The sequence below is a fragment of the Ipomoea nil genome, unplaced genomic scaffold, assembly GCF_001879475.1.
Source record: "Ipomoea nil cultivar Tokyo-kokei standard unplaced genomic scaffold, Asagao_1.1 scaffold2480, whole genome shotgun sequence".
Lineage (NCBI taxonomy): Eukaryota > Viridiplantae > Streptophyta > Magnoliopsida > Solanales > Convolvulaceae > Ipomoea > Ipomoea nil.
Genome location: NW_017618908.1, coordinates 2,202,525 through 2,227,709, shown reverse-complemented (window position 1 = coordinate 2,227,709; position 25,185 = coordinate 2,202,525). Strand labels below are relative to the sequence as shown.

Here is a 25,185-nt window from a genome sequence, read left to right as displayed (position 1 = left end):
GGTCACCAAATTCAAAAATAACACAATTAGATTTCTGAACAACACACGAAGACTATATGGTCTAATGATACTCGGATTAGTTGGACTTCCATTTGGAAGATTGTGAGTTCGAATTTTAGTTGAGGCGTTATTAATTCTTTGTGTTTCAGTAGGTTGAGAAAATATATGAAAAAAAAAAATTCTTTTTTTTTTTTTGAAGAAGAAAAACTAATTCATTAAATTATGAATAAGAGAGTCCACAAGAAAAGATGGAGGGGAATCAAACCAACACAAACACAAAAAATGACGATGCTAAGAGTTTATACTTAACTAATGAAAAAATATTACCCATTTTTCAAGAAACGATGTCACACTAGATGGATATGGATATAGTAAGAATATCTATTTCTCACAAGATTGGTTTGCGGGATACAATCATGGAATTAAAGTTTATTATTCTTTCATAGAAATTATTGGAACATATATATATTATAATTAAGAAAATAATGTTATTACAGTAGAGGCGGTGCCGGCGGCCGGCGGCCATGAAAGGTGGCTAGGATCGAAAGATCACTTCCACTTCTTGAATTTTCCTCCTCCGAACATGCCGCCATATTTCCCATGCTTTCCAAACTTTCCATGCTTCCCAAACTTCCCACGCTTGAACTTTCCATGACCGTAATAGTGTCCGCCACCGCCGCCATATCCATAGTGACCGCCGCCGTGCCCGGAGTGATAACGACCGGCGCCATATCCCGCCGCTGCCGCCACCAAACCTTCCACTACCATCGGCACAGCATGGCTGCTAGATCCATATCTCCCTGAATATATATATATTAATTACTATTGTTATTATCACCCTAACACACATGCACTAACGTTGGTCATATATATAACATATAAAATATAGAGTTATAGTCTTATTATCAGTTTAAATATATATGGAACAACTCTAGTCAAGTTAGAGCAGAGTTGATTTATAATTATAAATTTTTAAGTCTAACTTCTGGTCAAAGTTGGCGGGTTGAGCGCGTCAGATATCACCTATCAAAACTTGATTCGTAGTCATTTTTTGCTTAGGATCATAAAGTGAGTTTCACCGAAAGCATACTTTTTAATATATTAAAATTTAAATATATACAGAACACATTTTTCAATTTAGTATAAGATCATAGCCCTGTAAATGGTGGGAGGTTACCTGATGAGTGGTGTGTAGGATAACCTGAAGAGTGGTAGGTAGAAGAATAGGGTTGGGGATAAGCTGAAGAGTGTGGGTATCCACTAGGAGGATACACCGCCGCTGGCGGTGGATACCCTTGCGGGGGAGGGTAAGCCGCTGCTGGCGGAGGATAGCAATAACTATTATTGTGTGGGTAGTGCAGCCCTCTATCCTTTCCCGACATTTTCTCTTATGTTAATACCTGTCAATCAATTTTCAAAAACGAAGATAACTAGGTAAGTAATAGCTAATTGGTATATATAATAAACATAATCAAACGAAGATAATTAAATAAGTGATAGTCCCACGTTATATACAGAATACGATAAACGCAAGAATGAATGAAGATTTGGCTTACAAATTATGGTTTCAAAGTTGCTTGATATGATATAAACAGAAGCTAGAAAGATTGGATGAGAAATGGTGGAAGGGGCCATGGCTATCTTTATAGGCTTCTTTGGACAATATTCATTTATTCCTGGCGTTACTAAGACGCAGGTTTGCGTGTTTTTTGCACCGTGTACACTTACACGTGTGTATATATAAAATAAGACCTTTTCTTGGACGATCATTTTTTCATGAGTGTTATCATTATTATTCTCAATAGTCAAGAATCACAAAGATATATGTGTTGGACATCGGCCGGGTTGGTTGAGTTCAGTCCCTGCTCGATTCCAGACGTAGCGTTATGGCTTACCATGAAGAGATATAGTTAAATGGTTAGTGTCCACATACTTGTCACCAATTGGTTTTGAGTAAGATATGGAGTCAGGCATGCTGTGCAACTGAGTTTGTGCATGACTTTCGGCAATCCTGGGATAGGTGACCCTCTGAGAAGTGACCATAATGCAGCGCTAAGATCCAACATCACGTCACTAGTTTTCTTTGAGATCGAGCATATCTCATGTTTAGCAGTATAATAATGAGAGAATATATATATATGTAATGACATTTTGTGTCAATCTCCCATAAACTTATTGCAATAGATTCTATACGGCTCCAATGTGATGTTAAGGGAGAACAGCATTAGATTCCAACTCAGAAAAGACACAAGTTGTGTTCTATTGTTCTCTTCACATTATATAAATCAATCTCTTGACAATAACTTTGAATTATATACATGCCATGGAATCAGTTCGATTTACGAGAAAACCCACAACTACTACTCGAATGTGTGCTCTCCCGTCTTATGATCCTAACCAGAAACGAACTGCAAAGAGATAAACCGACCTAGATTACCCATAGCTGACCGGCTCAAACCATAAAGAGTCGATAAAATCACTTGCAGCATATTGTGGAAGCAAAAGTTGATACCATTTCACATTATTCTCAAATTTTGTTTTCAGTTCTAAACACACATATCCCACATTATTCATGCAACTTTTGCTCACAACAGCATTTTAACTCACACTTCAAGAATCAAGAACACTTCCTAATGTCAAGTCTTCAATGGCTTTCGCTTAAAATTTGATCAGCAATGGGAAATTCAGGAACTATGTCCACCGGAACCTGAGAATACAGCACGGGGCAATCAGAAATATGTCAAGTGGAGAAGACAGTTTAATTTGCAGTAGAATCGCGAGAAAGGAAGTTTAGGCTCATACCCGAATCGTTTCCAGTTTTTGGAGTGCACATTGCAGTGGTGGAGTCATAACGCCATATTTCTCAAGAAGCATTCTGGCACCATCTTTATCGCCTCTCGCTTGTACTGTAAGGATTTCCCTACTCAAGCTCTCGACAACATCCTCGACCTTCCACAATAGGAAAAGTAATGAACATTTTGCTTCGGAATGATTAAAATTTAATCCTAAATGATAAGAAAATCTTACCTTATCGAAGTCAATGGAGAAAGTCTCATCAGGTTGTAAGACAAAGGCACCTTTCTCGAACATATAATTGAACTGCAGGGCCTGTCCTTTTCTGATCATATTGGAAAATTACGATATTAGTTCCATCAAAAACCGTGAAGGCAACAATATATAGGATCACACAATTGCTTACCCATGAGCTTCCTCTAATCCAAAGCGCACAGAGCGAAAACATCCAGCAAGAAAAGAGACATACATCGATCTCACTAGGCTCCTCGGAAGCAAACCCTGGCAAACATAGAAACATAAGTGGTTTTTTCTCGGTGTTTTTCTTGGGTGCATCAAAGTGGGATGGGGATTCAAAAGCCGAGGAAAAAGTTCATTACCTCGCCAATTAGAAACTTTAGGGCCCACAGCCCAACAATGTCGGCTTTAGCTTCTTCTAGCGCCGAGTGGAGCTCTTGCAGCTCCTACGATAGACAACAAAAGGAGTATTAAAGTGTTGTTAAAACACCAAACTAGTAAGCCTCTAATCAAACAACAAAACAAATTCGAAGATTCTTGAACGGCTAAAACTAATGTGAAAACTCACCAATCGAACTGTCGATTTCTTCCCATTTGGAAGTGTGATGGTGTGAGGCCCAATGCCATGGCAGCACTCGTGGCAAATTGTGTGCGTAAAGAAAGATTCAAAATCCACAAACTTCCGAAGTTCCTTGGTAATACATGCATCAGCTATAGGCTGAAGAATGAGCTTGAACCTAATTAGAAGAATATCACCAGATAAACACAAAATCATCAGCCAGAAAACTAAACATAATCGGGCGTTAAAAAATAATAGTCTCAAGGGTGAAAGCGCTTGTACTTTGCTTCCGAAACATTCTTAAGCATGACCATTGATGTTCCTCGATCTTTCACTATAGACTCATCGTTCGGAAGATTAAATGCAACTGTTTGAGGGCCCTTCACGTCCTGCCAAAGAATTGAATGTAAAGATCTCATTCATTCGCATCAAGTTTAAACACATGCAAGATTTTTAAAATCGACTATATATTTACACAAGATTCCATACGGGGTAAAGTAAGCATGACATCTTTTACGGTAGGAGAAATAAATTTCATAGAAGCTGTTATTTATACTAATCTGAGACTAACCCCGGAATTATAAAGAACCCGGATGACCCGAATAGGAGCAGCTGCCACATCTTCCGACTTATAAACATTGTCCATTGGTAAGTTCTTTTCCAAAACCTAGAGCAACACACTCTTCAGCAAAAAGTAATAGAAAAAACGAAGGAATAAATGGAGCCATAGTTTATTAAGAATGGAGTAATCTAAAAACGCACCTGCAAATGATCACCAAAGAGCTTGAGTTGAGCTGTTGCTTCGTCATCCCGGACTCCAATAAAGGCCTCAAAGGTAGCCTATGAAGACAATGGCAAATAAACCAATCATATTCCCTGTTTGGTAAAATAGTTAGCCTATAGGCCAATTTTGGCTTATTTGACCACTATTAGCTTTTTGATTTGGTTAAAAAACCAATACAAGTGTTTGGTTAATTACCTTTTTGTAATTCCAAAATGCTAAAATTCAAAAAGCTGCTCAAAGCAACTTTTCCAATTAGATTTTTGATAAAGGAAATTATACCAAACATCTATCAGCTAACAGCTAATTTACCAAACACCTTTCTTCAATCAACTAGTATACCCTCTAATTAACCCAATCAGCTAACAGCCATTTACCAAACAGGGCCAAAGGTAGTATTGGTTAAACAAGAACGGGTAGAAAGAGATGCATAACGGAAAGATACCTTATATCCAAAAAGTGCATCTTCGTAAGTTTCATACGGGCCAATAGTTACGTCCAACTTAGAGTCCTTCAAATGATGAAAATAAGGAATCATAATCAAACATCCCATGCCACAATGAATTTATGTCAAAGGTAGTATTGGTTAAACAAGAACTGGTAGACCAAAGGCATATTAGCATATATATAATTACACTTAGGTGATATAATCAGAGAAGTAATCTTTTAATGAGAAACGGATTTGACAATAACCTTAGCGCTTCAATTCTAGGTAGTTCAACACGTTATAGGTTTTCGCAGCAAGTCTTGCAAGAATCCTAATCATTTTGTGGGTCCAAGATTGTCTTCACGGACTGGTTCTTAGGGGCACTAAGACATGTATCTAGCATCTTCAACTATTATGTGAATGTGTTACTTTTCTCCTTTTTTTTAGTTGATACATTAGGTTTCCCAGCTTGCGCTGGACTAATCCTATGCCCCCAAGAACCACTGCCCAAGAGTGCTGGAGAAGGTAAATTGCGAGTCGCCCCGTCAGTCCCTAGGTTCCCACCCCTTGCCTGTACACTCTGCGCACAAGGGGTCTTCATCACCTTTGATCGGTCAAGGTCTCCAAATGACCCACCCCTCCCCCCCCCAGGGTTTCCAGTGGGATTCGAACCCCCACACTGCCACTGGAGCAAGGCTTTAAGGTGATCAATCGAACCAACTGAGCTAGCCCCGCAAGGCAAATGTGTTACTTTTATGATAATGTGACTTTGAAGCTATACATGCCGGTGATCGTTGATAAAAGGTCATAACAATATTCAAGGTTCGGACCAGTATTGGTAGAGAACAAGGCATCTAAACTATATGATCTGAATATATGCACTAAAAATAAATAGGTAAGCAACAAACATACCAACTCCATCCACGCAATATCTGAGTCGTAGTAATCATTGGAAAGAAAGGCATCCGCCTTGCTGTGTAGAAATCTTCTCAAACTAGAGGGAAAAGAATAACAAAAAATTCATAAGTCAGAAGTCCACCGCCCAAGTTTTAAAATCCAGGAACAGGCACAATACCTAAGTGAGCTCGTAAGGTCTCCGGCTTCATGTAGTAACTTCGCAGCTTCAGCAAGGAGCGAGTTGTACTCTTGACAGTACGGGACAATATATAGGTCATGCGAAGAATTTGTGGTCGATGTATTTTGAGATATTGGTATAGCCAGTTCAGATTCACTATGCCTTTTGATTACATTAAAGAATCCCATCGCTTCCTTCTTTTGATCCTCTGGGAGACCGTCTCTCCACAATGTAAATTCCTATAATAAAAGCAAGAAAATTGTGAATCCTCCTTACTACATTAGAATGAGTGTTAAAATAAATAAGTAAAATCCAAGTCAGAATAAATCTGTGCAGAAAGCAAAACTAACTTCCAATTATATACCATTTTGTCCATATCTGGTGGGTAAAAATTGGCACCAGGTGGTTTTATAACGGGAAATGCTGTTCTATACTGAAGACCCTTCCACCCTGTCACGGGCTTTGTAGCCTCGGGAAGGAGCTTTACAGCTGAGTCTGCAGTTGTCAAAAATGCCTCGTTTTCATCCAGACAGGACCTACCAGTAGAATAAATAAGAGTTTTATTTCGAAGCAATACGTTTATCCACTATCTCATCAAGTGCAGGAAGACAAGAAATAATCTTTTTAATATAAAAAGAGAAGCTTTTTCCAACAGGAAATTCAGGCTTAATTTAAAAGTCGAGAACATGCATAGGCTAGATTAGCAAAAGAACTGGTAATAAAGCAATTCCAAGACAGAAGAGAGTTTTCGAGAGTATGCATACCATGGACTTTTATTAATCTGATAATAACTCCATTTTAACTTGTCCAACTGAGATTTGCCAGCATGCTCCCTTAACCAATCTCTCAAAGATGGGTTGCTATACCAGACCTGTTTAGAATGGAATCGGAGAACCAGTAAAACACCACTCTCGTTAAGATCATTGAATTGACAAATGAATGCAATAAACAGCATGATAACCTAGTATTCAACGAAATATCTTGCTTTGCAATTTGGGTTATAGATATTTTCTCTTTTTGCCCCCCACCCCACACAAAAGCCCCCCCACAAAAATGGAAATAATGAAAATTTAACATAAAGGTGAGAAATGAACTTAATTAATTTGAAATTTTAAAGCAAAACTAAATAGTTTGAGCAATGGTTGAGAGAGAATAGGTGGGAGAAATGTCGAAAGAGAAGTTGCTCAAGTGTTCCAGCATATACAAACAATATAAAATTTATAAAATATTATTAAACTTTAATTGTCAATATTCAAATATTCAACCTGCAAGTAAAAAATCCTGTCCATAATCTTTGCAGCTTTGATAATAAGGGCTAGAGCTTTTTTATCTGCATCATTTAGCCCAGTAATCTGTAGCACAGAAAATTTGTGTCAGTGAAAACCATCATAAAGAAGCAAGTTGGTGATCATATGAGATCCAACCTTCCCATGAGTCCATGAGAACCAATCTCATCCATTAAAAAAAATAGATCTATGGATGAGATTAATTGGAGGGATTAAAAACGCGCGTGTGCATATTAGGCATTATGATCATATGATGTATGCATATTAAGCTTGTGTGCATATTATGCATGTGTTGTGTGCAACATAGGGACATGCTTAATATGCACACATCATAATGCCTAATATGCACATGCGCGTTTTTAATCCTTCCAATTAATCTCATCTATAGATCTATTTTATGAGATTGGTTCTCATGGACTCATGGGGAGGGGGTTCTCATGGGATCGCATCCCTATATATATATATATATATATATATATATATGGTCAAGATGGATGCAAGACTAAAGAAAGTGTCCAAACCTCAGCACTTAGGGAAACATGAGCATAACGACTAAGCTGCTTTTGTAGGGCCAAACTCCGTGATTCAACACTTTCTTTGTACCTGCAGCAATTGGACATTTATAGTTACGAAAAACTGGCACCAAAATTTATAATGTGGAGCACAAACATTTTTAGATTTTTTTTTATAACTAAAAACTAAAATCCACTCAAGCAGGGAGCGGGTTCTACAATCTGGGCAAGATTATTTTTATTTTTTTTAAACGAAGAAACATTAACTCTTCAGGGCACAATTCATAATCACGCTGACTATAGGATCCTTAGGAACAAATAATTTCACTTGAAAGTTGAAATATGAAATCCTTTCAGATATATATTTCACAAACCTTTTCTCAATTATCTTAAAGAGCTGACCATATTCACTATTCATGTCATAAGGCACATAATTAGGATCTTCTTTAGCAAGTAAACTTCTGTACTCATGGTAAGGGATATATTTAACAGCTGAAACTTCTGATTCCTACCAAAAAACAAAAAGTCAAAGGTGCATTCAGATTTCTGGTCAGTGGAAATAAAGATAGAATCGATAAATATGCATAAGATACTGAATAAGCAATCTCAAGGCACGGAACATGGATCTTAGTGGTCCGGATAAATAAGGCAGACTGTAGAAATTTTAAACAAAAAGTAAGAAAAAACTAGTGATGAAGGGACACAACCGACAAGTAAACCAGTAAGAGCATTAGCCACAATCAAGCCCAAAGCATAACTAAAAGATAACAAGTTAATTAATAACTAATAAGCACCGTGAGAGTACTAAAATTAGAAGATAGCTATTCAACAGTAAATATTAACACTAGTCATCTAAACCAACTCATTCAAAATGAAGAACATAAGCTAATTGTTAATATTTTAATTATCCCTTAACTTCATAAGCCAAACTTAGACAGTTGAGTGAAGAAACGGCAATTATGAAATGAACCAGTTATATGTATACTTCATATGATATATCGAAGTTGCTTCAAAATGCATGGGTAGGAAACAATGAACTGACACATCAACTGACCTGTAAGGTAAAGGCATCTAGAGGAATTGGATCTATTATGGTAACCAGATATACATCGTTGTATTCATTGTTGATGAATGTTCCATCATTGATAACACTGCAACCAGATGAAATGAAGAAAAGAAAGGATAAAATACATAACTATGGTAGTTTACACAAAACTACCAATGTCTGGCAAAAACTATATTAGGAATAACTCAGAGTTTCATCTACTAACCATTCTTGAAGAAATAAGAATATCAATTCAAATGCATCCTTCGGAAGTGTTATACCAAGTTCTTCTTGAAGCTCCCTCCTGTAAGAAGGTTAAAGGGTCATTTCAACGAGAGACACCCAACCATGAGGCATGGGAAGCACACTAATAACATATAGGCCATGTTTGGTAACATAGTTAGCTTATCAGCTAATTTTGGCTTGTTTGACTACTATTAGCTGTTTGACTTGGTTAAATAGCCAATATGAGTGTTTGATTAATTAGCTTTTTTGTAATAGCTTATTGCTCCAAAACGCTAAAATTCAAAAAGCTGCTCAAAGCAGTTTTTTCGATAAGCTTTTTGAGAAAGTCATTTTACATGTAATATAGTAATCAGCTATCAGCTAACAATTACTTTACCAAACATCTTTCTACAATCAGCTAATGCTATCAACTAGTCAAACCCACTAACCCAATCAGCTAACAACTATTTACCAAACACTCCCATAGAAAGATTATTAATTTTTTATTCACACCCCTCATATACAGTTACCATCATTGCCCCTCCCTTTCCACCATCACCCCCCTGCCTTCCAACCTTGTGATAGTTGTGACCTCCACCCACCATGCCAGCAACTCCACCAGCTCCATCCATGACCCCCCACACCATGTGTGTGGTGGATGTATAATATAGGTGTGAACATATTGTGTATATGTGAAAATGCAATCATTCATCAATTCTTATGTAAACAATGACACTACAAATTAGAATGAGAAAATTAGTTTTGGAACAATAAATTACATGGTCAGATAACCCAAAATTGTAATATTTGCAACTTAAATGTCTAAACATTCTTAGAAAGGGCCACCCGATCATTAAACAAGCATATCCCAAAAAAAAAAAAAAAGATAAGATGAGCATTTTGGCTAGCAACAACTTGGGAAGAGAAAAACACTTGAAGTTACAGAACTGTGGGAATGCTATTCATCATAACTATGATGATACTAGGGAAGAGAGTGTAAGCGATGAAATGTAAGACAAAATTCATGCATATAATAAACAATTCTCATCCAGAGATCAAAAGCTCAAGGGAATGTCCAGCAAAGGCCTGCTAATTTGGGGCCACGCTATTTCCATAGGTTAAGCTTACTGAATGGATAAACTTACGCAGCTGAAACCAGAGATGAATCCCCAGCAGATATATGACCAGCACTCGATGCATCCCACCGACCAGGCCAAGAGTCCTTGCAGTCAGCACGACACTGCAGAAGTAGCTCTTGTGTGCTTTCAGCATATATCCACACGTTAACAGCCCGATGATAATCCCCATCTCTGTGTACATCCCCTCTGCATAAGTAGCACGAAAGAAACACATTGAAATCACTACCCCAAAAAAAAAAAAAAAAATCATAATAGGTAAAGCTTGATCCTAAAACTAATGTATACTAACATGCCCAGACATAAAGTTCCTAACTTTGACCATATACTACCATATTACATACACATCAAAAATTAGTTAGGACGTTCTAAAAAATAAAGCTTCAAAATGATCATAACAGATAATAATAAATGATAAACTAACCATCATTCTCAATCGCCATTGCACTGTAAAATGCTGCAATAACCACAGAACTAATACAACTAAAAGGCACAATACACCTTTGCCTTTTCCTTCATTTCAAGCAATGAAAATTGCCCAAGTGAAAGAAAGATAGACTAAACAGAACTAACACTCTTAATCACTCTTCCTAGTAGCAAGAAATCTCAAGAATATCAGAGTACTGGGTTTAAATGTCTGAAAACGTTGAGAATCCAATTATTATCTTATTTAAAAACAAGTGAATTCATTGTCGAAGTTTGCATACCTTGGTTTTGAGATGCCGGTTTTTTCACCAGTTTTAGTGAGGACATCAAGGTACTCTACTTGCTGATGCACGGCAGCCATTATTTTGTCTTGATATAGAGAGATAGAAGTACTGAAAGTGAGCTGAGAGTAAAGAACTTATCTGGGTCGTAGGTTTACTTATTTTATACGCTAAAGTGGAGGGAGGGAATATATTTAGGAATCGAATGATCGTAGCCTCGTAGGTTACAATACTTATTATTGAATTTTGTTGTAAAATTACAAGTTACAGCGACTCATTATTAACACATATCTCTCCAAAAGATGTCTTATTTTAAGTACAACTACTAATTATTAAATATTATTTTAAGTATAATTACTCAACTCGTCATACGTATAATTACTCAGTATTAAATCTTATTTTAAGTACAATTACTGATCATGTTAGAAGTACAATTAGTAAATTATATGTACGATGCACAGATAAATTTTATTAAATTATATATTTAGATAATAAAATTAAAAATAAAAATTATAAATTATAAATAGTTCTAATAATTGAAAGTATACATTTATTTGATTATAAGATTAGTGCAAATTATTAAAGGGATGAAAGGAAAGAGGCTATGGTTATATGTTCTTAAAACTCAATTATTAATCTTAATATATATATATATATATATATATATATATATATATATATAAAACGTATTTGTCCCAAAAGAGTAACTGAGTGAATAGAATATGATTTTCACAGAAAAAATTACAAGTTCAATTCAATAAGCCTGTAGCTGATCGACTCAAACCACAAAGAGTCGATGGAATCATTTGCAGCATATTGTGGAAGCAAAAATCGATACTATTTCACTTTATTCTCAAATTATGTTTTCAGTTCTAAACATACAAATCCCACATTATTGATGCAACTTCTGTTCACAACAGCATAAAAACCCCATCATTTTATGATTTTTATCTTACACATAGTTAATGATCTCTCTCTCTCTCTGCCTGTGCTCCTCCTTCAAGAACAGTTTATAATGTCAAGTCCTCAATGGCTTTCACGTAAAATTTGATCAGCAACGGGAAATTCAGGAACTATGTCCACCGGAACCTAAGAATACAGCGCGGTGCAATCAGAAATACGTCAAGAAGAAAACATGCAGTGTTGATTCGTTCTAAGAAAGCAGTGACGTGAATCTTGATGAACATGGAAGGTTGGTTGGTTTCAGTTCGATTAGTAGAAGACAGTTTGAATTAGAATCGCGAGAAAGGAAACTTATGTTCGTTCATACCTGAATCGTTTCCAGTTTTTGGAGTGCACATTGCAGTGGAGGAGTCATAACGCCATATTTCTTAAGAAGCATTTGGGCACCATCTTTATCGCCTCTTGCTTGTACTGTAAGGATTTCCCTACTCAAGCTCTCGACAACATCCTCGACCTTTCACAATAGGAAAAATAAACATTTTGCTTCGAATGGTTACGTTTAATCCTAACAGATCACAAAATCTTGCCTTATCGAAGTCGATGGAGAAGGTCTCATCAGGTTGTAAGACAAAGGCAATTTTCTCGAACATATAATTGAACTGCAGCGCCTGCCCTTTGCTGATCATATTTGAAAATTACGATGCTAATGATGCCAATGCCATCAATAATCGTTAAGGTAACAATATATAGGATCACACAATTGCTTACCCATGAGCTTCCTCTAATCCAAAGCGCACAGAGCGAAAACATCCAGCAAGAAAAGAGACATACATCGATCTCACTAGGCTCTTCGGAAGCAAACCCTGGCCAACATAGAAACATAAGTGGTTTTTTCTCGGTGTTTTTCTTGGGTGCATCAGAGTGGGATGGTGATTCGAAAGCTCATTACCTCGCCAATTAGAAACTTTAGGGCCCACAGTCCAACAATGTCGGCTTTAGTTTCTTCTAGCGCTGAGTGGAGCTCTTGCAGCTCCTACGATAGACAATAAAAGGAGGAACATTAAAGTGTTGTTAAAACACCAAACTAGTAAGACTCTAATCAAACATCAAAACAAATTCGAAGATTTTTGAACATTAAACAAAAAAGTCAAAGGTGCATTCAGATTTCTGGTCAGTGGAAATAAAGATAGAATCGATAAATATGCATAAGATACTGAATAAGCAATCTCAAGGCACGGAACATGGATCTTAGTGGTCCGGATAAATAAGGCAGACTGTAGAAATTTTAAACAAAAAGTAAGAGCAAACTAGTGATGAAGGGACAGAACTGTACAAGTGAACCACTAGGAGCACTAGTCACAATCAAGCCCAAAGCATAACTAAAAGATAACAAGTTAATAAGCACCGTGAGAGTACTAAAATTAGAAGATAGCTACTCACCAGTAAATATTAACAATTTAACACCAGCCATCTAAATCAACTCATTCAAAATGAAGAACATAAGTTAATTGTTAATATTTTAATTATCCCTTAACTTCATAAGCCAAACTTAGACAGTTAAGGGAAGAAATGGCAATTATGAAATGAACCAGTTATATGTATACTTCATATGCAATATCGAAGTTGCTTCAAATTGCATGGGTAGGAAACTAGGAAACAATGAACTGACACATCAACTGACCTGTAAGGTAAAGGCATCCAGAGGAATTGGATCTATTATGGTAACCAGATATACATCATTGTATTCATGGTTGATGAATGTTCCATCATTGATAACGCTGTAACCAAATGAAATGAAGAAAAGAAAGGATAAAATGCATAACCTATGGAAGTTTACACAAAACTACCAATGTCTGGCAAAAACTATATTAGGAATAACTCAGAGTTTCATCTACTAACCATTCCTGAAGAAAGAAGAGTATCAATTCAAATGCATCCTTAAAGGCTAGGATCGCATCACAGGCATAGAAACTTAGGAATAAAAATGAAGCTTTTCTCGAGTGCTTCTTCTCCCCAAATGAAGCGTTTTTTTTTTGGAGTGCTTCTTCTCCTTTTCCTTCATCTGCTGAGGCCCCGGTCTTCCCAGCAGCGTCCTCGGTCTCACCTCTCCCTTCCTGTGGAGCGGTTCCATCTTTCCCGGGACTTCCCCGCCCTGTCTTGATGGTTATTGTCTTCCCTGCGTATGTTCGAAGGAGGAGGCTCTTCATACACGACCTCATCATCATCGCCATCACCCCCAAAGCTCTCTTCTGGGGCAGTAGGTGCAGACACCTCCGCTACGTGCTCTGCAAACCTCACCTTAGAAGCAACCTTGGGAGCGGCAACCACCGGCTCATCATCTGAATCTATCTCATTTCCGGCTAAGGTAGAACTCCTATACCTATGAAAACTCTCGGGGGGACATTCCATTCTGCCAACCCATCTAACATCAAAAGACAAATTAAAATTCTCACACCCATAACCAGGATCCTTGTCGAGGTTGCACCACAACTCGTAGTCCAATATAAACCGCTCACGAATGAACGAGCTGACCCCACCGTTAATGGTACTGTCTAAGAAATCACATACCTGCCCGATAACCTTCTTCAACTCGGCTTTGTCCTTACCCTTCTTTACTAGGCTATGATACGCTACCTCTTTTACTCCATCATACTCCACACGAGCATTCTGCCACGATGTGGATTGGTTTCGCAAAACCTTACTAATGCCAGCGAGGTCCACCAACGGGATGCCATTTCCCTCCATTTAAGAATCTCAAGATAGTTAATTACCTGCTTCCTTTCCGATTGATGTGCAATTGCTTCTAGGCTTTTTACCTCTTCATCATGAATTCTCTTCCATAGGCTTGTTGTTCATCAACCGACCTTTGATTGCTCTTCTTGTGTGGAGATGGCTATCTCACTTGCAACAAGGCATGGAGAAAATTCGCACCTTTCATTTGTGGAATTGCAAGTGTGATTGTACATGTATTTATAATGATTATTTAGTTCAAATCCTATTTGAAGAGAAGACATTAATAGTCAGGTAGTATAATTAGATTTCAGTCTGTATGTTTAGTTCAAATCTTATTTCAAGAGAAGACATTAATTTTTGTTATTGAAAACTGAATAGTATAATTAAATGGTGCGGCCTAGGGATTCTTCCATCAGGCCATCACTATATACATTTCAATAACACCAATGTAATGTAAAAAGCATTTAATTTTTTCGCAATCAGCATTACCTCAAAACGGTGCCGCTCACCATCTCCAGCTCTAAGCCGTCTTTGGACCACCGCAAACGCCGCTAGAAAATAGCTCAACACCCGCCGCCGTTCGCTCACCATCTCTTCAACCTTCCACTGCCGACGTCCACCACTGAGAGTGGAGACAAAAGGCCATCAAAGGCCTCAATAACGCTGACCACCGCGGCGACCTCCACCATTTGCTGCCACCACCGGAGAAGAGTTCCATCATTCCGCCTGCGCCATTCCACCACACCTCCACATTCCGCCGTCGGACCACCACTGTCGTCAAGCGCTTGCAGGCGAACTAGTGCCACCACTCCGACCGTGTTCTTCTTGCCAAAGTGTTTGGTTCCATCGCGGGTTTCGAATTAGTACGAAACACTTCGAATTAGCTAAATATTTACTTGGAATTAATTAGGGTTATTTGGGTCTTCGAACTGCTTAGCTTGATGTGGGTTCCTGTTTAGAAGTCAAAGAAATTGACTAATAGCACAAAGAAGGAGAAGACATAAAAAGACAACAATACCCTTCAATTTCACGGTCAACATACGACACTTATGACGGAAGACTAAAAGTGTCCAACGACCAATAAACATGGTTACAAATTGACAATTTTTATTATGGAAGACCAAAACTGTCCAACGCCTAATAAGTCTAGGACCAAAAATGGACTTAACTCGTTACAATACTTATTATTGAATTTTGTTGTAAGTTACAAGTTACAATGACTCATTATTAACACATAGCTCTCCAAAACATGTCTTATTTGAAGTACAACTACTAATTATTAAATACTCCGTATTATTTTAAGTATAATTACTTGTCTCGTTGTAAAATCTTATTTTTAAGTACAAGTACTGATCATAGTAGTTGATCTCGGTGCAGTATTTGAGAAGTTTTTGTAAGTATGATTTGAAAAGAGAATAAAGTAGGGGAAAGAAAAAAGAAAATTTTATTTTATATATAAAAAAAAACAATATAAAAAGGATGTCAGGTGCGCCTTTCACGCCACACAGGCGCATGTGCAATGCACGCGAGCATGTGGGTTCAGCTGTGCGCGAAACTTGCAAAGCTCCCTTCCTCACGAATAACAGCTCCCTTTTGTTTTTTTTTTTTTTTTTTTGTTTTTGTTTTTGTTTCTCTCTTACCAAATGGACCCCACAAATAACCCTCCCTTGCAAAAGCACTCTACCCTTGTAGTATCTCTCCTCCATCAACCGTTAGGGAGTGTTTGGTTGGATGGAAGTTAAATTCCATGGAAAATGTTTTCCTAAAAGTGTAGGAAAATGTTGTTTTATGTTGTTTGGTTGGATGAAAAATCTTTTCCATGGGAAGTTGAGTTCCTAAAGTTGAAGGAAAACAAAATCCTAGCAAGATATTGGTATTTTGTTTTCCAAAGGATTTGGGAAGAAAGTATTACATATTGGACTATTTTACCCTCCTCAAAGTTTATTAATTACACATGTATATATTATTGTTAAGGGCATATTGGTCTTTATATTCATAATTCCTTATCATTCCAAACCTAACCAAACAATAGAATTCATATTCACAGTAATTTCTTTTCCACCAACCAAACAATAGAATCTATTTTTCTGGTAATTTGTTTTTCATGAAATTTGAATTTCATTTCCCATCAAATATTTTCCAGCGAACCAAACGGGCTGTTATTGTTCCAAAAACTCCTCATGAACCCCTAATATGGATGCTCTAAGTAAAATTAGTAAATTATATGTGCAATGCACAGATAAAATTTTTTAAATTATATATTTAAATAATAAAATTAAAGATAAAAATTATAAAAAATTCTAATATTTGAAATTGTACATTTATTTGATTATAAGATTAGTCCAAATTCTTGAAGGACGAAAGGAAAGAGGCTATGGTCATATGTTCTTAAAACATCAATCAAAATCTTAAATCTTAATATATATAATAGGAAAAAAAAAAAAAAAAAAAACTCATGTTGTCTCCAAAAAGATAACTGAGTGAGTAGAACATGATTTTCACGGAAAAAATTACAAGTTCGATTCAATCAAGCTTGTAGCTGACCGCCGGCTCAAACCACAAAAAGTAACACATTGTAGTATCTGTGCATAACTACTTTCTTAACCTACTGAAACACAAAGAGTCAATGTCGCCTCCACTGAGGCTCGAACTCACAACAACCCATATGAGAGTGCAACCTTAGTGCCATTAGACCACAAGATCTTAGCTTCTGTTTTCAGTTCTAAACATACAAATCCCACATTATTGATGCAACTTCTGTTCACAACAGCATAAAAACCCCATCATTTTATCTTACACATAGTTAATGTTCTCTCTCTGCCTGTGCTCCTCCTTCAAGAACAGTTTATAATGTCAAGTCCTCAATGGCTTTCACGTAAAATTTGATCAGCAATGGGAAATTCAGGAACTATGTCCACCGGAACCTAAGAATACAGCGCGGTGCAATCAGAAATACGTCAAGAAGAAAACATGCAGTGTTGATTCGTTCTAAGAAAGCAGTGACTCGAATCTTGATGAACATGAAGGTTGGTTGGTTTCAGTAGAATCGCGAGAAAAGAAACTTATGTTCATACCTGAATTGTTTCCAGTTTTTGGAGTGCACATTGTAGTGGAGGAGTCATAACGCCATATTTCTTAAGAAGCATTTGGGCACCATCTTTATCGCCTCTCGCTTGTACTGTAAGGATTTCCCTACTCAAGCTCTCGACAACATCCTCGACCTTTCACAATAGGAAATATAAACATTTTGCTTCGAATGGTTAAAGTTTAATCCTGACAGATCACAAAATCTTACCTTATCGAAGTCGATGGAGAAGGTCTCATCGGGTTGTAAGACAAAGGCACCTTTCTCGAACATATAATTGAACTGCAGCGCCTGTCCTTTTCTGATCATATTTGAAAATTACGATATTAGTTCCATCAAAAACCGTGAAGGCAACAATATATAGGATCACACAATTGCTTACCCATGAGCTTCCTCTAATCCAAAGCGCACAGAGCGAAAACATCCAGCAAGAAATGAGACATACATCGATCTCACTAGGCTCTTCGGAAGCAAACCCTGGCCAACATAGAACATAATGGTTTTTTCTCGGTGTTTTTCTTGGGTGCATCAAAGTGGGATGGTGATTCGAAAGCCTAGGTAAAAGTTCATTACCTCGCCAATTAGAAACTTTAGGGCCCACAGTCCAACAATGTCGGCTTTAGCTTCTTCTAGCGCTGAGTGGAGCTCTTGCAGCTCCTACGATAGACAACAAAAGGAGTAATAATATTATTAAAGTGTTGTTAGAACACCAAACTAGTAAGCCTCTAATCAAACATCAAAACAAATTCGAAGATTTTTGAACATTAATCATCTTTCCTCGTACACTTTCATGGATGGAAACTCACCAATCTAACTGTTGATTTCTTCCCATTTGGAAGTGTGATGGTGTGAGGCCCAATGCCATGGCAGCACTCGTGGCAAATTGTGTGCGTAAAGAAAGATTCAAAATCCACAAACTCCCGAAGTTCCTTGGTAATACATGCATCAGCTATAGGTTGAAGAATGAGCTTGAACCTAATTAGAAAGAATATCACCAGATAAACACAAAATCATCAGATAATCGGGCGTTTAAAAATAAAATGTTAAAAAATAATAGTCTCAAGGGTGAAAGCGCTTGTACTTTGCTTCCGAAACATTCTTAAGCATGACCATTGATGTTCCTCGATCTTTCACTATAGACTCATCATTTGGAAGATTAAACGCAACTGTTTGAGGGCCCTTCACATCCTGCCAAAGAATTGAATGTAAAGATCTCATTCATTCGACTATATATTTACACAAAATTCCATACGGGGTAAAGTAAACATGACATCTTTTATGGTAGGAGAAATAAATTTCATAGAAGCTGTTATTTATACTAATTTGAGACTAACCCCGGAATTATAAAGAACTTGGATGACCCGAATAGGAGCAGCTGCCACATCTTCCGACTTATAAACATTGTCCATTGGTAGGTTCTTTTCCAAAACCTAGATCAACACACTCTTCAGCAAAAAGTAATAGAAAAAACGAAGGAATAAATGGAGCCATAGTTTATTAACAATGGAGTAAACTAAAAACGCACCTGCAAATGATCACCAAAGAGCTTGACTTGAGCTGTTGCTTCGTCATCTCGGACCCCAATAAATGCCTCAAAGGTAGCCTATGAAGGCAATGGCAAATAAACCAATCATATTGTTAAACAGTGTATACAAAGGGTGTAGAAAGAGATGCACAACGGAAAGATACCTTATATCCAAAAAGTGCATCTTCATAAGTTTCATACGGGCCAATAGTTACATCCAACTTAGAGTCCTTCAGATGATGAAAATAAGGAAACATAATCAAAACATCCCATGCTAGAATGATCGGAATATATGCACTACAAATAAATAGGTAAGCAACAAACATACCAACTCCATCCAGGCAATATCCGAGTCATAGTAATCATTGGAAAGGAAGGAATCCGCCTTGCTGTGTAGAAATCTTCTCAAACTAGAGGGAAAAGAATAACGAAAAATTCATAAGTCAGATGTCCACCACCCGAGTTTTAAAATCCAGGAACAGCAATAATACCTAAGCGAGCTCGTAAGGTCTCCGGCTTCATGTAGTAACTTCGCAGCTTCAGAAAGGAGCGAGTTGTACTCTTGACAGTATGGGACGATATATAGGTCATGGGAAGAATTCGGGGTCGATCTATTTTGAGATATGGGTATATCCAGTTCAGATTCACTATGCCTTCTGATTACATTAAAGAATCCCATCGCTTCCTTCTTTTGATCCTCTGGGAGACTGTCTCTCCACAACGAAAATTCCTATAATAAAAGAAAGAAAATTGTGAATCCTTACTACATTAGAGTATCAACATTAGTACGGGTATTAACTTCCAATTATATACCATTTTGTCCATATCTGGTGGATAAAAATTGGCACCAGGTGGTTTTACAACGGGAAATGCTGTTCTATACTGAAGGCCCTTCCACCCTGTCACGGACTTTGTAGCCTCGGGAAGGAGCTTTACAGCTGAGTCTGCAGTTGTCAAAAATGCCTCGTTTTCATCCAGACAGGACCTATCAGTAGAATAAATAAGAATTTTATTACGATGCGATATGTTTAACCACTATCTCATCAAGTGCAGGAAGAAAAGAAATAATCTTTTTAATACATATTTCAGAAGAGAATTTTCGAGAGTATGCATACCATGGACTTTTATTAATCTGATAATAACTCCATTTTAACTCGTCCAACTCAGATTCGCCAGCATGCTCCCTTAACCAATCTCTCAAAGATGGGTTGCTATACCAGACCTGTTTAGAATAGAATCGGAGAACCAATAAAACACCACTCTCGTTAAGATCATTGAATTGACAAACGAATGCAATCAACAGCATGATCAGAACCTAATTAATTTGAATTTTGGGTTATAGACATTTTCTCTCTTTGCCCCCCACCCCACACAAAAGCTCCCCCCAGAAAAAATGAAATAATGAAAATTTAACATAAGTGGAGAAATGAACTTCATTAAAACTAAATAGAGTGAGCAATGATTGATGAGAGAATAAGTGGGACAAATGTCGAAACAGAAGTTGCTTGACTATTCCAGCATATACAAACAATATAACATTTATAATATATTAAACTTTAATTGTCAATATTAGCAAATATTCAACCTGCAAGTAAAAAATCCTGTCCATTATCTTTGCAGCTTTGATAATAAGAGCTAGAGCCTTTTTATCTGCATCATTTAGCCCAGTAACCTGTAGCACAGAAAATTTGTGTCAGTGACAACCATCAAAAACAAGCAAGTTGGTGATATATATATATATATACACACATACATACATACATCAAGATGGATGCAAGACTAAAGAAAGTGTCAAAACCTCAGCACTAAGGGAAACATGAGCATAACGACTAAGCTGCTTTTGTAGGGCCAAACTCCGTGATTCAACACTTTCTTTGTACCTGCAGCAATTGGACATTTGATATCCCACAAGCATTTGAGAAAATTGTGAAATAATAGAAGGGATTCAATGTATTATCTCAATATAACTATACAGGGATCTACTATTTATACAAGTATTAAACTAATGGTCCCATTCCTACAAGGAAGGCCTAGGGTTTCAACACTCCCCCTCAAGCTGGAGAGTATAAATCATATGCTCCAAGCTTGTTACAAATATAACCAACTCTAGGAGCTCTAAGAGACTTAGGATATCAACGAACTGATCTGCAGAATTGACAAAGCTAGTTTTAATACACCCTGACACGATCTTCTCCCTGATGAAGTGGCAATCAATCTTGATGTGTTTGGTCTCTCATGATAAATTGGATTTGAGGCGATGTGAACAGCTGTTTGATTATCACATATCAGTGTCATTTGAGCAACATCACCACACTACAACTCTTGAAGCAAGTGATTCAACCACATTAGTTCACACGTGGCGAGGGCCATAGCCCAGTATTCAGCTTCAACACTAGACCTGGCAACCAGATCCTACTTCGTACTCTTCCAAGATATAAGATTATCACCAATGAGTATACAATAACCTGAATTAGAGCACCTGTCAAACGGACAAGCGGCCCAATCTAGTGCTTTCTTGATATACTTTAGAACCCGAACAACAATAGCCCAGTGAGTATCACAAGGATTCTCAAGAAACTGACTTAACACACTAACTACGAAAGAGATATAAGGAAAACCCTAGTACAGCTAGAATAATCATCAATAAAAGTGACAAAGTAACGAAACCCCAAAGTAAAATTGACACGACATAGACCCCAAACATTAGTATGAACCTTTCAGATATATATTTCGCAAACCTTTTCTCAATTATCTCAAAGATCTGACCATATACACTATTCACGTCATAAGGCACATAATTAGGATCTTCTTTAGCAAGTAAACTTCTGTACTCATGGTAAGGGATATATTTAACAGCTGAAACTTCTGATTCCTACCAAGAAACAAAAAGGCAATGGTGCATTCAGATTTCTTGTCAGTAGAAATAAAGAGAATCAATAAATATGCATAATAAGAAGCAATCTCAAGGCACGGAACATGGATCTTAGCAGTTCGGATAAATAAGGCAGAGTGTAGAAATTTTAAACAAAAAGTAAGAACAAAGTAGACATGAAGTGACACAACCGTACAAGTGAACCACTAGGAGCATTAGCCACAATCAAGCCCAAAGCATTACTAAAAGATAATAAGTTAATAGGCACCGTGAGAGTACAAAAATTAGACGATAGCTACTTACCAATAAATATTAACACTAGTCATCTAAGCCAACTCATTCAAAATGAAGAACATAAGCTAATTGTTAATATTTTAAATTATCCCTTAACTTCATAAGACAAACTTAGACGGCTTGTTAAAGGAAGAATGGCAATTATGAAATGAATCAGTTATATGTATACTTCATATGCTATGTCGAAGTTGCTTCAAATTGCATGGGTAGGAAACAATGAACTGACACATCAACTGACCTGAAAGGTAAAGGCATCTAGAGGAATTGGATCTATTGTGGTAACCAGATATACATCATCGTATTCATTGTTGATGAATGTTCCATCATTGATAACACTGCAACCAAATGAAATATATTATTATGTTTTCAATTTTATTAAGTGATAATGTTTTTCATAAAATGAATAGCACAAAGCAGTTGCATGCGAATGCAATATTATGATAATTCACAGACTGACGACATTCACGATTCTAAAACCACTAGAGCTTGAAATTGGAAATAACTCGGTTATTTATGCTCTAAAGTTCCTGGAATATGTTTAACACACAAGAAGCTTCGAGCATGACTGCACGAGCAGCGTAGCACAGAATCATGAAAAGTTAATAAGCAACTCAGGCACAGTATGCTCTTGCAACCATAATTTCCAACCACCATGATTCCGATAATAAGGGATGCAAATTATCCCGACAGATTCTATATCAAATTTCTAGCAATATTCTGTCTCTTCCTTTATTACCCTGCCTTTTATATTCCATAAAACCTTTTGATAGATAAACAGGGCTCTTTAAAAATTTCTTTCAAATGGCTATTGTTCAACCACAGTATTTTTTAAATCCAATTAAACATTCAACATTAAAAACAGAGCTTCTGTATTTCAATAAAGGGAGAGTCTTAACAAATTAAAAAAAAAAAAAAAAAGGATAAGATGCATAACTATAGAAGTTTACACAACACTACAAATGTCTGACAAAAAACTATATGAGGGATAACTCGGAGTTTCATCTACTAACCATTCTTGAAGAAAGGAGAATATCAATTCAAATGCATCCTTTGGAAGTGTTATACCGAGTTCTTCTTGAAGCTCCCTCCTACAAGAAGGTTAAAGGGTCATTTCAACAACAAGCATATCCCAACAACTTGGGAAGAGAAAAACACTTGAAAGTTACAGAACTGTGGGAATGTTATTCATCATTACTATGATGATACTAGGGAAGAGAATGTAAATGATGCAATTTAAGACAAAATTCATGCCTAAAATAAACAATTCTCATCCAGAGATCAAAAGCTCAAGGGAATGTCCAGCAAAGGCCTGCCAATTTGGGCCAAGCTATTTCCATAAGTTAAGCATACTGAATGGATAAACTTACATAGCTGAAACCAGAGACGAATCACCAGCAGATATATGACCAGCACTTGATGCATCCCACCGACCAGGCCAAGAGTCCTTGCAGTCAGCACGGCATTGCAGAAGTAGCTCTTGTGTGCTTTCAGCATATATCCACACGTAAACAGCCCGATGATAATCCCCATCTCTGTGTACATCCCCTCTGCATAAGTAGCACGAAAGAAACACATTGAAATCATTACCCAAAAAAATCATAATAGGTAAAGCTTGATCCTAAAAGTAATGTATACTAACATGCCCAGACATAAAGTTCCTAACTTTGACCATATACTACCATATTACATACACATCAAACATTAGTTAGGACGTTCTAAAAAATAAAGCTTCAAAATGATCATAACCAGATAACAGTAAGCTGTTAAACTACCCATCATTCTCAATCGCTATTGCACTGTAAAATGCTGCAATAACCACAGAATTAAGACAACTAAAAAGGCACAATACACCTTTGACTTTTCCTTAATTCCTAACAATGAAAATTGCCAAAGTGGAAGAAAGATAGACCAAACAGAACTAAAATTCTTATTCTCTCTTCCTTGTAACAAGAAATCTCAAGAATATCATAGTACTGGGTTAGTTTAAATGTCTAAAAAGGTTGAGAATCCAATTATCTTATTTAAAAACAAGTGAGTAAGAAAAATGATATTTTGACCAAAAATTCAGTGAATTCATTATCGAAGTTTGCATACCTTGGCTTTGAGATTCCTGTTTTTTCACCGGTTTTAGTGAGGACATCAAGGTGCTCTACTTCCTGATGCGCAGCAGCCATTGTTTTGTCTTGATAGAGAGATAGAAGTGCTGAAAGTGAGCTGAGAGTAAAAATGGGTAAAGAATTTTTCTGGGTCGTCGTCGTACTGCCGTAGCTTGCGTGGGCCGCCAATCCGAGGATCGAAACTTCTTATTTTATACGTTAAAGTGGAGGGAGGGAATATATTTAGGAATCAAATGATCATAGGTTACAATATATTGAATTTTGTTGTAATGAATCCTTGTTTATTATGGAGTATTTATTATTGAATTTTATTTTAAGTACAATTACTTATCCCATTGTAAGTACAACTACTCATTATAGAGTTTTGTTGTAAGTATAATTACTCTACTCATCATTAACGTCCAGTTATAACGATAATTATTTTTGAGTCAATATTGCTTTCATTCGATAATTATTTTTTAGTCAATATCGCCTTCATTCGATAATTATTTTTGAGTCAATATCGCCTTCAATGAAACTCAATCCAACGATCTCCGATACGAGGGAACAGCATCGCCTCCATTGAAGCTCGATCCCATGACCTCCGATACGAGGGAACAACTTGATGCTACCGAACCACGAAATCCTTGACATGGTCAAATGTTCTTAAAACATCAATCAATAATCTTAACAAAAAAACAAAATACTTATGTTGTCTCAAGAAAAGGAAACGGAGTGAATAGTGTGAGCATATAGCCATTACTGGATATGCTCCATCTCAACTAAAAGCTTAAGTTACGAACCCATGACCTTTGGTCTGGCTCTGATACCAAATTGAAACATGTGCTCCATCTCAACTAAAAGCTTAAGCTGATAGTGGGATACACAGTAATG

General features: G+C 36.9%; 4 protein-coding genes across 6 annotated transcripts; all 4 read right to left on the bottom strand.

Annotated features, from left to right (window-relative positions):
• Positions 1–409: 409 nt before the first annotated feature.
• On the bottom strand, positions 410–1,647 carry LOC109153084 (glycine-rich cell wall structural protein-like). Of its 2 annotated transcripts, none has more exons than XM_019300847.1 (3): positions 1,557–1,647; positions 1,178–1,400; positions 410–800 (listed from the first exon to the last, which is right to left on the bottom strand). In XM_019300847.1, exons 2-3 carry the CDS (start codon positions 1,380–1,382, stop codon positions 550–552), a joined length of 456 nt encoding a protein of 151 aa, XP_019156392.1. In that variant the 5' UTR covers positions 1,383–1,400; positions 1,557–1,647; the 3' UTR covers positions 410–549. The 2 variants fall into 2 exon arrangements, with proteins under 2 accessions (XP_019156392.1, XP_019156394.1); XM_019300849.1 differs by having other exon boundaries at positions 1,178–1,388; positions 1,557–1,633.
• Positions 1,648–2,239: 592 nt separating this feature from the next.
• On the bottom strand, positions 2,240–10,911 carry LOC109153206 (nudix hydrolase 3-like). Its single transcript, XM_019301038.1, has 21 exons — positions 10,784–10,911; positions 10,086–10,265; positions 8,942–9,019; positions 8,725–8,821; positions 8,045–8,178; positions 7,680–7,761; positions 7,138–7,224; positions 6,637–6,743; positions 6,237–6,408; positions 5,873–6,111; positions 5,710–5,791; positions 4,816–4,881; positions 4,352–4,429; positions 4,161–4,256; positions 3,872–3,978; positions 3,599–3,767; positions 3,393–3,476; positions 3,200–3,294; positions 3,028–3,118; positions 2,803–2,949; positions 2,240–2,707 (listed from the first exon to the last, which is right to left on the bottom strand). The coding sequence occupies exons 1-21, from the start codon at positions 10,861–10,863 to the stop codon at positions 2,645–2,647; spliced, it is 2,334 nt and encodes a 777-aa protein (XP_019156583.1). The 5' UTR covers positions 10,864–10,911; the 3' UTR covers positions 2,240–2,644.
• Positions 10,912–11,514: 603 nt separating this feature from the next.
• LOC109153207 (nudix hydrolase 3-like) lies at positions 11,515–14,990 on the bottom strand. Its single transcript, XM_019301039.1, has 9 exons — positions 14,909–14,990; positions 13,586–14,617; positions 13,368–13,464; positions 12,636–12,719; positions 12,455–12,549; positions 12,274–12,364; positions 12,054–12,200; positions 11,771–11,872; positions 11,515–11,721 (listed from the first exon to the last, which is right to left on the bottom strand). Exons 2-8 carry the CDS (start codon positions 13,915–13,917, stop codon positions 11,810–11,812), a joined length of 909 nt encoding a protein of 302 aa, XP_019156584.1. The 5' UTR covers positions 13,918–14,617; positions 14,909–14,990; the 3' UTR covers positions 11,515–11,721; positions 11,771–11,809.
• Positions 14,991–16,877: 1,887 nt separating this feature from the next.
• Positions 16,878–24,538, bottom strand: LOC109153205 (nudix hydrolase 3-like). 2 transcript variants are annotated; one of them, XM_019301037.1, is made up of 22 exons: positions 24,290–24,538; positions 23,563–23,742; positions 23,206–23,283; positions 22,434–22,530; positions 21,768–21,901; positions 20,828–20,909; positions 20,615–20,701; positions 20,145–20,251; positions 19,843–20,014; positions 19,521–19,759; positions 19,358–19,439; positions 19,194–19,259; positions 19,030–19,107; positions 18,839–18,934; positions 18,586–18,692; positions 18,311–18,479; positions 18,078–18,161; positions 17,887–17,981; positions 17,715–17,805; positions 17,494–17,640; positions 17,242–17,343; positions 16,878–17,207 (listed from the first exon to the last, which is right to left on the bottom strand). In XM_019301037.1, the coding sequence occupies exons 1-21, from the start codon at positions 24,367–24,369 to the stop codon at positions 17,281–17,283; spliced, it is 2,334 nt and encodes a 777-aa protein (XP_019156582.1). In that variant the 5' UTR covers positions 24,370–24,538; the 3' UTR covers positions 16,878–17,207; positions 17,242–17,280. The 2 variants fall into 2 exon arrangements, with proteins under 2 accessions (XP_019156582.1, XP_019156581.1); XM_019301036.1 differs by having other exon boundaries at positions 16,878–17,343.
• Between the last annotated feature and the right edge of the window lie 647 nt (positions 24,539–25,185).